Here is a 12,022-nt window from a genome sequence, read left to right as displayed (position 1 = left end):
AAAAAAAAAAAAACCCCACAAAAATTAGCCGGGAGTCGTGGCATGCGCCTGTTATTGCAGTTACTTGAGAGACTGAGGTAGGAGAATTGCTTGAATCCAGAAGGAGGAGGTTCCAGTGAGCCGAGAGTGTGCCACTGCACCCCAGCCTGGGTATCAGAGCAAGACTCCATCTCATAAACAACAACAACAAAAAGTTAACTGATTGTATTTCAATAGGACTGTTTGGTTTTTGTTTTGTTTTGTGTGAGATGGGGTCTCACTCTGTCATCCGGGCAGAAGTGCAGTTGTGTGATCTTAGCTCACTGCAACCTCCGCCTCCTGGGCTCAAGTGAGCCTCCCATCTCAGCCTCCTGAGTAGCTAGGCCTACGAGCACACACCACCACACCTGGCTAATAGGACTGTTCAATACTGATAATAGAAAAGAAGAGAAAGAAATCAAAAGTAAACATTCATATTATAAAGAACAAATTAGAGAGGAAAGAGATCAGGAGGAGAGAGATCAGATAGAGAATTCCTTCCTATAAGACCAAAGACCAAGTAAAGATTATGAGGACCTCAAATGGGGCAGTGGCAATAGAAATGGATAATAAGAAATGGATTTGAGAGATGTTTTAGGGGTACAAACAACTGTGAAGATTGACTTGGTGGTGAGGGAAGAGGAAGAATGTGATCTGAGGAAACTTGAGGAGCTGAAAATGACTGAAGTTTCAGGGCCTGGAGGGATTGTGATGCCATTACTGATTTAAGGAATGTAGGAAGAGGAGACGCAGCAAGTTTTGGGAAGGAAAATGACGGATACTCAATTTGGCCATGTGGATTGTTAGGAAGACCTGATTTTAAGGAGATTTGCAGACAGTTGGAAGTATAGATCTGATGCTCAAGGCAGATGTCACTCATTCATGCATTGATTCAGGAGAAGAGTTCTCCATTAATTCAACAAATATTTATTGAGTAACTACTGTGTGCCAGGTACTGTTCTGGATGCTCCAACAAAACAAAACAAACAAAAATACCTGCCTTCGTGTTCTAGCAGGAGAGAGGGTCAATAAACAACAAATGTGATAACTAAGTAAATTATAAAGTATATTATAAACTGTTAAGTGCTATGGAGAAGAGTAAAGGGAATGATGAAGTGGGTTGTGATTTTTAAGTCAGGGTAGGCCTTACTAACAATGTGATATTTAAGCAAATACCTAAAGCTAATGAGGAGTTGTCTGTGTGGATATATTGGGGAAAGAACCTTCTAGGTAGAGGGAATAGTCAGTGGAAAGGCCCTGGAGTGGGAGTGGACTTAGCATGTTCTAGGAACAGCAAGGTCAGTGATGACTGGAACAGAGTGAGCAAAGGGAGTCAGAACAATTGGCTAATGTAATGATTTAGAAGTAAAATCATCAGTCATGATTTAGATGTAAAATTGTAAGTAAAACCAAGCACTATTCTAAGTGCTTTCAGCTCATTTAATCTTGATAACAACTCTATGAGGTTGGTTCTGTTACTATCATCTGCATTTTCACAAATAAGTACATTGAAGCACAGAGAAGAGGCCAGATAAGTAGGCCAGGACATATAAAGCCTTGAGTATCAGGCCAAAGAGCCTGAGTTTTATTCTGTAGGCAGTGGTAAACCATTAAAAATCTTGATTATGGAACTAAAATCATCACAACTGTGCTTTAGAAAGATTAATCTCATGGGATTCTTTGGAATGGATTGGAGGTAGGACAGTAGGTGATAAGAATTGAATTAAGGTGATGGTAGGTGGAATAGAACAGAAAGAAGTGTGAGCAATTATACAATGCATATTTGTTGAATAATTTAGCTGGAGAAAGCATCAGAAAAATCCATTATGACAAATCTTACCTTTCAGGGTCATTTCTTTTTTTTTTTTTTTGAGACGGAGTCTCGCTCTGTCGCCCGGGCTGGAGTGCAGTGGCCGGATCTCAGCTCACTGCAAGCTCCACCTCCCCGGTTTACGCCATTCTCCTGCCTCAGCCTCCCGAGAAGCTGGGACTACAGGCGCCCGCCACCTCACCCGGCTAGTTTTTTGTATTTTTTAGTAGAAACCGGGTTTCACTATGTTAGCCAGGATGGTCTCGATCTCCTGACCTCGTGATCCGCCCGTCTTGGCCTCCCAAAGTGCTGGGATTACAGGCTTGAACCACCGCGCCTGGCCTCAGGGTCATTTCTTTAGTAGAATGGTGATTCTTAAATTTGGGGGAAATACTGTTTCCTTTGATAAGCTGATGACAGCTATGAATTCTTTCACTAGAAAATGCACAAGCCCATGATCTTATATGCAGGTTTAGTGGTTTAGGGCACACTAGAGTACATGTAGGCTAAGAACCTCTTTGGATCTCAGAATTAGGAGACCTGGGCTTGAGTCCTGCTGGGTCTGGTGTGAACTAGCTGTGACTTTGGGCAAATAATTTACTTCTCTAGACTTTATCTGTAAAAGGAAGTTTTAATTTTAGGTTACTAGACCTTTAAGTTCAGAGGGACAAAGTTTCTATTTTCATGGCACTTACTTAGGAAATAGACAACAAATAAGTAAGTAAAGACATTTGATAAGTTAGATTGAAGTGTTATAAAGAAAATTAAAGCAGGGTAAGGCAAAAAAGAATGATTATGTGCGTGCGTATTTGCATGCTGGTTTTGATAGGATAGTTAGTGTTATCTTTGTGTCTCTATACTATGGGTGCACAATTTGCTTTTTGCTTTGTCTCCTGACAGGAAAGAATTGGGATGTAAGTGCCGCCCTCAGTGATTTTGAACAGCTACGTCAAGTCCATGCTGGGAACCTACCCCCATCCTTTAGTGAGGGGATTGGTGGCTCCAGGACCCCTGAGAAAGGATTTTCTGACAGAGAGCCTACTCGCCCTCCCCGACCCATCCTCCAACGGCAGGATGACATCGTTCAAGGTACTGGGGTAACTGTGGAATGTTTCCGTATATGGAGTAGGAAGGGAGAGGGATTGTTAAATGGAGTCATAAAGTCTAGTGATTCATTGGAGGTGATTCCATTTCTTCTCCTTTTCCCAGCTGATCCCAGATTGAGGGGGCCTCAGTCTGCCCAGGTGCTGCAGTCCCTCACTGCATCTCTGCATCTTTAGTGTTATCCTATATAAAAGCCTTCCTCAGATACTGTGAAAGAAATAGAGGAAGGAGAATAACAATCTCCTTGTTGATATAAAGTTCACATAAAGGTAGAATTGAAAGAACCACTACCTCTTTGGGGGGTAATTTGTTAATATTTGCCAATATCTATCAAAATTAAAATGCATACGTACTCTGACTTAGCAATTTCATATCTAGCAATTTATCATATATGTGTGTGTGCACATATGTATCCTTTAAATAAATACATAAGGTCGGGTGTGGTGGCTCACGCCTGTAATCCCAGCACTTTGGGAGGCCGAGGTAGGCGGATCACCTGAGATCAGGAGTTCAAGACCAGTCTGGCCAACATGGTGAAATCCCATCTCTATTAAAAATACAAACATTAGCTGGGCGTGGTGGTACATGTCTGTAATCCCAGCTACTTGGGAGGTTGAGGCAGGAGAATTGCTTGAACTTGGGAGGCGGAGGTTGTAGTGAACTGAGATTACACTACTGTACTCCAGCCTGGGTGACAGAGCTAGACTGCCTCAAAAAAGTAAATAAATAAATGAATAAAAATTTAAAAAAAGAAATACATAAATGCAGCGTATAAGGTTATTCACAGCAGCATTATTTTACAATAATTACATCTTGAAACTTTTTTTTTCCCTGAGGCAATCCATCTGACTTGGCACCTCAAAGTGCTGGGATTACAGGTGTGAGCCACCGCGCCTATCCCTGAAAACATTTAATGTCCATTAGTAAAGGAGTGGTTAAGAAAATTGTAATCCTCCATATTGTGGAATACTCTGCAGTCATTAGAAAGAATTAGGTAGAACTTGGTGTACTGTTTTGGAAAAATTTCTAAAATCTATTCAGAAAGGGGCTGGGCATGGTGGCTCACACCTGTAATCCCCGCACTTTGCGAGGCCAAGGCTGGTGGATCACCTGAGGTCAGGAGTTCGAGACCAGCCTGGCCTACATGGTGAAACCCTGTCTCTGCTAAAATTACAAAAATTAGTTGGTCATGGTGGTGCACACCTGTAATCCCAGCTACTCGGGAGGCTGAGGCAGGACACTTGCTTAAGCCCAGGAGGCAGAGGTTGCAGTAAACCTAGATTGCGCCACTGCACTCCAGCCTGGGTGATAGAGTGAGACTCCATATAAAAATATATATATAGTTTTTTTCAGAAAGGTAAGATGCAATACAGTGTATGTAGTATACTCTTATTTGTGTTTTAAAAGATGATTTTAAAAGCTGTATATGCATTTTTAGTAGAGATGGGGTTTCACTGTGTTAGCCAGGATGGTGTCGATCTCCTGACCTCATGATCTGCCCGCCTTGGCCTCCTGAAGTGCTGGGATTACAGGCGTGAGACACCACGCCCGACCAAAACCTGTATATGCTTCTGTATGCATAAAAATTTCTAGAAGGATACAAAAGTTTGCCTCTGAGGAAGGGATCAGGAATTTTGAATGAGAAGAAGACTTTCTTGTGAAATCATTTGATACCTTTTGATAGTATATTGATTTTTTACCATAGGCACGTGGTACTGTTTTTGAGGCAGGGTCTTGCTCTGTCCCCCAAGGCTGGAGTGAGGCTGGCGGAACACAGCTCACTATAGTCTAAACCTCCTGGGCTCAAGGGATCTTACCACCTCAGCCTCCCAAGTAGCTGGAACCATGGGCATGCACCACCTCGCCTAGCTAAATTTTTGATTCTTTGTAGAAATGGGGTCTCACTCTGTTGCCCAGGCTGGTCTCAAATTCCTGGGCTCAAGTGATCCTTCTACCTTGGCTTCCCAAAGTTTTGGGATTACAGGTGTGAGCCACCATGCCCAGCCTACGAATGCCTAAAAAATATTTTTAAGGTGGGCGTGGTGGCTTACGCCTGTAATCCCAGCACTTTAGGAGGCCAAGGCTGGCAGATCACCTGAGGTCAGGAGTTTGAGGAGAACAGCCTGGCCAACGTGGAGAAACCCCATCTCTACTAAAAATACAAAAAAAATTAGCTGGGTGTGGTGGCGTGTGCCTGTAATCCTAGCTACTCAGAGGCTGAGGCAGGAGAATTGCTTGAACCTGGGAGGCAGAGGTTGCAGTGAGCTGAGATTGCAGCACTGCGCTCCAACCTGAGTGACAGAGTGAGACTCTGTCTCAATTAAAGAACAAAAACAAAAAACAAAACTAAAACATATTTTGAAAATAGCATCACTATAAGATAACTTTAGACAACTCAGTTTATTTTGTGTATCATATATTGCAAATATTGTATTAAGAACGGCCCAACATGCTTTTGAAATTTTGCCTCCTTTGGATCGTCATTAAATCGTTACATAATTGAAGCCATACAAATGTACTGTAGTACTGCATTGAGCAAATTATAATCACAATGGAATATCTGCTTGGGAATTACAAGTGTCATGTATTCAAAACAAATGAAATGATATGGGGTACTATCTATATTATTGCTCTCCTCTATAGACTGTTAAGAATTAACTGTCCCTATAAATTTCTGATAAATATGTGTATTGAGAAAAGTTGTAGTAAGCAATATAGATTAATGTTATTGATGTAGGAAGAAAGTTCCCAAATGTGTAAGATTTATTATTGATTGTCTTTTTTTTTTTTGAGATGGGGTCTTGCTCTGTTGCCCAGGCTGGAGTGCAGTGGCATGATCTTGGCTCCCTGCAGCCTCCACCTCCTAGGTTCAAGCAATTTTCCCACCTCAGCCTCCTGAGTAGCTGGGATTACAGGGGCACACCAGCATGCCCAGCTAATTTTTGTATTTTTAGTAGAGACAGGGTTTCACCATGTTGGCCAGGCTCGTCTCAAACTCCTGACCTAAAGTGATCGACCTGCCTTGGCCTCCCAAAGGATTTTCTTTTCTATAATGAAAATCTTTTATAATCTTTCTAGAATGAAAATACCCTTTAGAAAAGGTATTTTCCAAGACCCTGAAAATTACCAGAGAGATTATTTGACTAACTCTAGTCTAGTGAAACCTCACTTCCCTTATTCCCTCTCCTCCCACCAAACAATGACCAAATTGCTAAATGAATAGGTCCCTATCACATTGGGAAATAATGGCAGTGGAGGAAGACAGAGTCAGAGGGAGGGGAAGATCAGGCAAATTCCAAACAAGGGTAGAAAGAGGAATGGATATTTAGTGCTAATGTAAGTGCCTGCAAAAATATTTTCTCTATTTCTCCAATTGTTTTTGGCTTCAGAAAAAGGATTCTGAAATTCAGTAGTCAGTTAGACTTAGTTTTTCTCTGACTGTAAACCCTGTTGAGAGGTAACTATCACCACATCAGTGTAGAGTTCTCCAAGTGGGCTGGGTGTGTTCTAAGGTGACTCCATTTCTCATTGCAGAAAAACGCCTGTCTAGGGGCATCTCCCACGCCAGCTCCAGCATTGTTTCCCTGGCCCGGTCCCATGTCTCCTCCAATGGTGGGGGTGGGGGGAGCAATGAGCACCCCCTGGAAATGCCCATCTGTGCCTTCCAGCTTCCAGATCTCACTGTGTATAATGAAGACTTCCGCAGCTTCATAGAGAGAGACCTCATTGAGCAGTCCATGCTGGTTGCCTTGGAACAGGCAGGTCAGTGAGTGCTTCCTCTCCCACGCTCTTCCCTCTGCTCTCCACCTACAGGCAGCCTTGTGGAGGGGCTGGGCTTGATCAGTAGCTTCCAGTTTAAGTGTGTGATCTGATTGCAGTCAAAGTCAGGAGTCAGTGGGATAAACTTGTGCTGTCCTTAAAGAAAGGATACAGATTAGATACTTTACTCTGGGAATTTCCTGTTTGATGGAAGAGAAACCAGATATACATGTGAAAAGGCCTGGGAATCAATACCTAGAAATCAATACATGAAAAAAATACAACTAATTATAAATGGCTCTGGAACACCCTTGTGAACAGAAATGACCAATGCTGTAGATGATGCACAGTAGTGAACCTATCCCCCCAAATGTATTTACCTTTGTAATTGTGTTTATCTTAAATTATAGTTAAAATTAATTCTTACAGGGTGAGGCAGCTGTGAATTTTGGAAAAGCTAATCAGGCATTAAAATGCTTGCGTGGGATAAGAACTGGAGTTAGATGAGGACATGGAAAGGAAGCTTTTATTTTTCATTTCGTAACCTTCTATACTAACCATATACATCTATTTGTAATGTTGTTTTAAGTTAATAAATTATCTAACTTAATAATTTTAAGTCTGGGGAATTTATAAGCCAGTTTTTCTTTCAGTAGTTCAAGAAACTATGCTCTGCAGTAGTTCAAGAAAACTTACGCATCACTCATAAAATATTTTCCTCATGTAAATAATGGGTTGGCAATTGTGGGATGACTATATGGAATTAAGACTTATTTTTTTGGGTGTTTTGTGTACTTTATCTTATTGCTTATTCCTTTAAAGTCACACCCCACACATGCTGACATGCTGTCATATATGCAGATGATACTCATAAGACACCTTAAATACATGCTTTGAGTTGTTTTTGTTTTGTTCATGATGGGTTTTTGCTGAGGTTTGTTGCTGTGGTACATACTGGTCTCCTGAGTGGAGGGAAGGAATCAGAGCCAGTCCAAGCAGTCAACGGTTTCAACTTATGTCCTCACCCTCATCAGGGTTTCTCAACCTTGGTACTATTGACATTTTGGTCTAGATAATTCTTTGTTTTGCAAGCTGCCTTGTGCATTATATCAGGTTAGCAGCATCCCTGACCTCTGCCCATTAGATACCAGTAGCATCCCACTACCAGTTGTGACATGCAAACATATCTTCAGTCATTGCTAGTGTCCCTTTGGGACAAAATTGACCCTACTCACTGATCTAACCAATTGTGCTCACAAGATTCTGACTGACTAGATATAAGTGAAGAAGATATAAAGAGTAATCGAGTGATGGTTTTATTCTGGGTAGGCCTCCTAGAGGAGGCTGCTTTGGAGTCTGTTTTAGAAATAGGAAGGTGGGAAGAGCTTCGTGGATAATCTCCTTTTCCTCCAATATCTTGTTTCTACAGGGCGTTTGAACTGGTGGGTGAGTGTGGATCCCACCTGTCAGAGGCTGCTTCCTTTGGCAACTACTGGAGATGGGAACTGTCTCCTGCATGCAGCCTCCCTTGGTGAGTCTTGAAAGCAGTCCTCCATTCGCCTGCAGAAAGGAAGCAGTTGAGTCAAATCTCATGTGTAGGACTTGATCCAGACAACCTTGATCTTAGGCAGAAATGATGGTTCAGAGCAAGATTGTGCATGCATATGTGCGTGTCTGTGTGTTTATGTTGGCACAACAGGAAATGGGAGTGAGCCCTACCTTTGTGAGTGAGATAGTGAAGAGAGCACAGATACTAGCTTGGGCTGGCTTTGAAAGCTGACCCCAAGAGTAATGAGTAGGAGTAAGCCAGCAATGTATAGCTTGATGTGTGTGTATATGTACAATTCTACTTGATATTTATTCTTTTGGTGTATGAAAAAGATACATTTTTAGCAGTCCTTTGTAACACACACTTACTTTATTTTATTTATTTAGTTTTTGAGATGGAGTCTCAGTCTGTTGCCCAGGCTGGAGTACAGTGGCATGATCTTGGCTCACTGCAACCTCCACCCCTGGGTTCAAGTGATTCTCCTGCCTCAGCCTCCCAAGTAGCTGGGATTACAGGTGGGAGCCACCATGCCCCGCTGTAAATAGGCTTAATATTTAAAGTAAGGGCTGGGTGCAGTGGCTCACGCGTATAATTCCAACACTGTGGGAGGCCAAGGTGGGCAGATCACTTGAGGCCAGAAGTTTGAGACCAGCCTGGCCAACACGGTAAAACCTCGTCTCTACTAAAAATATAAAAATTAGCCGGGCATGGTTCAGGTGCCTGTAATCCCAGCTACTAGGGAGGCTGAGGCAGGAGAATCATTGAATCTGGGGGACGGAGGTTGCAGTGAGTGAGCCGAAATCGCACCACTGTACTGCAGCCTGAGCAACAGAGCAAGACTCTGTCTCAAAAAATAAATAAATAAGTAAATAAAAAAGCCAGGCGTGGTGGCTCATACCTGTAATCCCAGCACTTTGGGAGGCCAAGGTGGGCCGATCACCTGAGGTCGGGAGTTCAAGACCAGCCTGGCCAACATTGTGAAACCCTGTATCTACTAAAAATACAAAATTAGCCAAGTGTGGTGGCACATGGCTGTAATCCCAGCTACTCGGGAGGCTGAGGCAGGAGAATCTCTTGAACATGGGAGGCGGAGGTTGCGGTGAGCCAAGAACACACATGGCACTCCAGCCTGGGGGACAGAGCGAAACTCTGTCTCAAAACAACAACAACAACAAAATAAAAACCACAAAAAAACCAAATAAACAAAAAATTAAGTCAACTTACAACTTAATATATTATTTGCAGCCTGGTGCCATGGCTCACACCTGTAATCCCAGCACTTTGGGAGGATAAAAGGCGGGGGGGCGGGTCACTTGAGGCCAGGAGTTCGAGACTAGCCTGGTCAACATGGTGAAACCCTGTCTCTACTGAAAATACAACAATCAGCAGAGTCAAGCTGAGGTATCTTACCATTATGCTTTCTTGCCACAGGGATGTGGGGTTTCCATGATCGGGACTTGATGCTGCGGAAAGCTTTGTATGCACTGATGGAGAAGGGAGTCGAGAAGGAAGCATTGAAAAGGCGCTGGAGGTGGCAGCAGACACAGCAGAATAAAGAGGTGGGAGAGTGTGGGTGGGAGCACCTTGTTTCCTAAAGTTACCTAGCTACCAGAGTTACCTGGTGCCTGCCAGTAGAAAATATTTCCAAGTGTTTAAGTCAGTGTGACTCCCCTTATGATCCTGAAAATTGGACAAAATGCAGTTAACACCAGTGGGGTAAATGCCTTCTGATGTGGTCATGAGAACTGGTGGTGGGCATGAGACCTACAGAGAGGTTATCTAACATTGTGCTTTTCCCCCAATAGGTGCTTTATAGCTTTTAGTGGCAGTATTTTGCAAAATGAGTTATGACAATTCCATAGGATTTTTGTATTGTTTTGGTTTTTTTGCTTGTAATAGGGCTAGATCAATTTTTAAAGACTTACGTTTTCACCCCCTATAGAAATGTGAATACTTAAAAATCTTTTTGGACATAAATACCATTTGTTTTTCATATACTCAGTTTTAGTTTATTTTAAATTTTAAAAAGCATAAGGAACCAGCATTCTAATCACACACACACAAAAAGCATACCTATTTAATTGAGTTTGAACAGTACTTCTCAGGAGTTTGACAGATATTGAGGCTGCTGTTATATAAGGGAGTAACAACAGATTGTTTGTACTTGCCCTCTCCAAAATGGGTTGGGCAAACTATGGCTGTTTTGTAAAAAAAAAAAAAAACAAAACAGAAAAACCCCACTTTTATCAGAACACAGCCCTGCGCATTTCTTGGATGTTTACACGTGTAACTGCTTTCTTCCTCCAACAGCGGAGTAGTAATATATGGCCTGCAAAACCCATACTTATTGACTACCTGGCCCTTTACAAAAAAAGTTTGCTGATTACTTCCCTTCAATAATGACATTATGCCTTTACATAAAAATAATGAGACTCCCTATTTCCTTTTCCTGTGATTCTGTCTCCTATGTTTATATCTCCTGCTCTTTATGTATATCTATTTTTTTTTTTTTTTGCCATGTTATGGCTGGATCTTTCTGGCATTTAATATGGCAGTATCTCTTCAGAAGCTTTCCTTTTTCGTCCACCTTTCTTTTTTTCTCATTTTATGAGAAATGAGAAAAATTGCACCACTGTAGTAGTCAGCTTACGACAGAGTAGTCAGCTCTGTCATAACTGACAATAGAGAAGAGTTTTTTTTGTTTTAGTTATTTAGAATTTTATGTCCTGAAGATTTAATATGTAAGTAGAACATGCTATGTTTCTTCCTCAAAAACATATAATCCAGTTGTTAAAAGTAGGATGATATTAAGATCAGAATCCTGTCCTTGAGCAGCCAGTCTTCCCCGGAAGATTCCTGAGGGAAATAAACCCATAGGGGCAAGGCCACATAAGTGACATTCTTTATTAGCACCAAAAGCTAGAGCTAGCCTAGAATTTGGAATCCAAAGCCAGTCAGCAGTCAGTTTTGTAGCAGTCAACTTTGTCCTCTTCACTGTTGAGTTCAGATAATACCGGAACCTTAACCACTGCAGAAGCAAGAAAAAGCCAAACCAAAACATGCCAGCTATTAAGTAGAAATGACAGCAACAGCCAGAAAATAAGTGTACCCAATTTCAGTTATTAAAGCAATTACAGCTATTATTCTAAAGATGAGGTTAGATTATTATGGTGTTTAACCAGGAAACCTAGAAATACCCAAGTTCTATCCTTGGCCAGCCAGCCTTAACCTCTCAAAGTCAGCCTTTCCCTCTCAAAGTCCCCAACATGCATAGAAAATAGTGGCTACTAATGGAGTGATCGTTTTACTCCTTTTGCTCAGCACAGTGAACGTTCATACTGAAAATGTGGCCTTCATAATTGTCTTAGCTTAGACCATTCATAGCATTATACCTACCTTGGGAGTGGGAATGGTAGGAGGGGGATAATGAACTTGGGAAGCTTCCTTTAGTTCCCCAGTACCAAAACCACACTAAGTAAGTTTTGATTTCCTGGGCTTCCTTGTTTTATGTTGAAATTGGTGGTGAGGCTCAGTAATAGTTTCTTAAATGTTAAGGCTAGAAGTGTACACCATCTAGTGGCTGTGTATATTATAACAGTAAGCAGAAACAGGCGAGGAAGAGGGAGCCGGATCCCTCCGGATGCGTCTATTGGAGTGACTGCAGCACTCCATATAGAACTTGGGCATTGCTCTATCTATCTATCTATCTATCTATCTATCTATCTATCTATCTATCTATCTATCTATCTATCTATCTATCTAATCTATCTATCTATCTATCT

At 41.8% G+C, this 12,022-nt stretch overlaps 1 protein-coding gene across 1 annotated transcript in view; it reads left to right on the top strand.

Annotated features, from left to right (window-relative positions):
- The window catches only part of OTUD7B (OTU deubiquitinase 7B), a 68,716-nt gene that overhangs the window by 35,109 nt on the left and 21,585 nt on the right, over window positions 1–12,022 (top strand). The window contains exons 3-6 of the mRNA XM_011937758.1: window positions 2,729–2,917; window positions 6,467–6,694; window positions 8,121–8,222; window positions 9,672–9,799. Coding sequence (XP_011793148.1) covers window positions 2,729–2,917; window positions 6,467–6,694; window positions 8,121–8,222; window positions 9,672–9,799 — 647 coding nt within the window. The remainder of the gene's footprint in view (window positions 1–2,728; window positions 2,918–6,466; window positions 6,695–8,120; window positions 8,223–9,671; window positions 9,800–12,022) is intronic.

This window comes from Colobus angolensis, unplaced genomic scaffold, assembly GCF_000951035.1.
Source record: "Colobus angolensis palliatus isolate OR3802 unplaced genomic scaffold, Cang.pa_1.0 Scaffold169, whole genome shotgun sequence".
Lineage (NCBI taxonomy): Eukaryota > Metazoa > Chordata > Mammalia > Primates > Cercopithecidae > Colobus > Colobus angolensis.
This window is presented reverse-complemented; position numbering and strand designations above follow the sequence as displayed.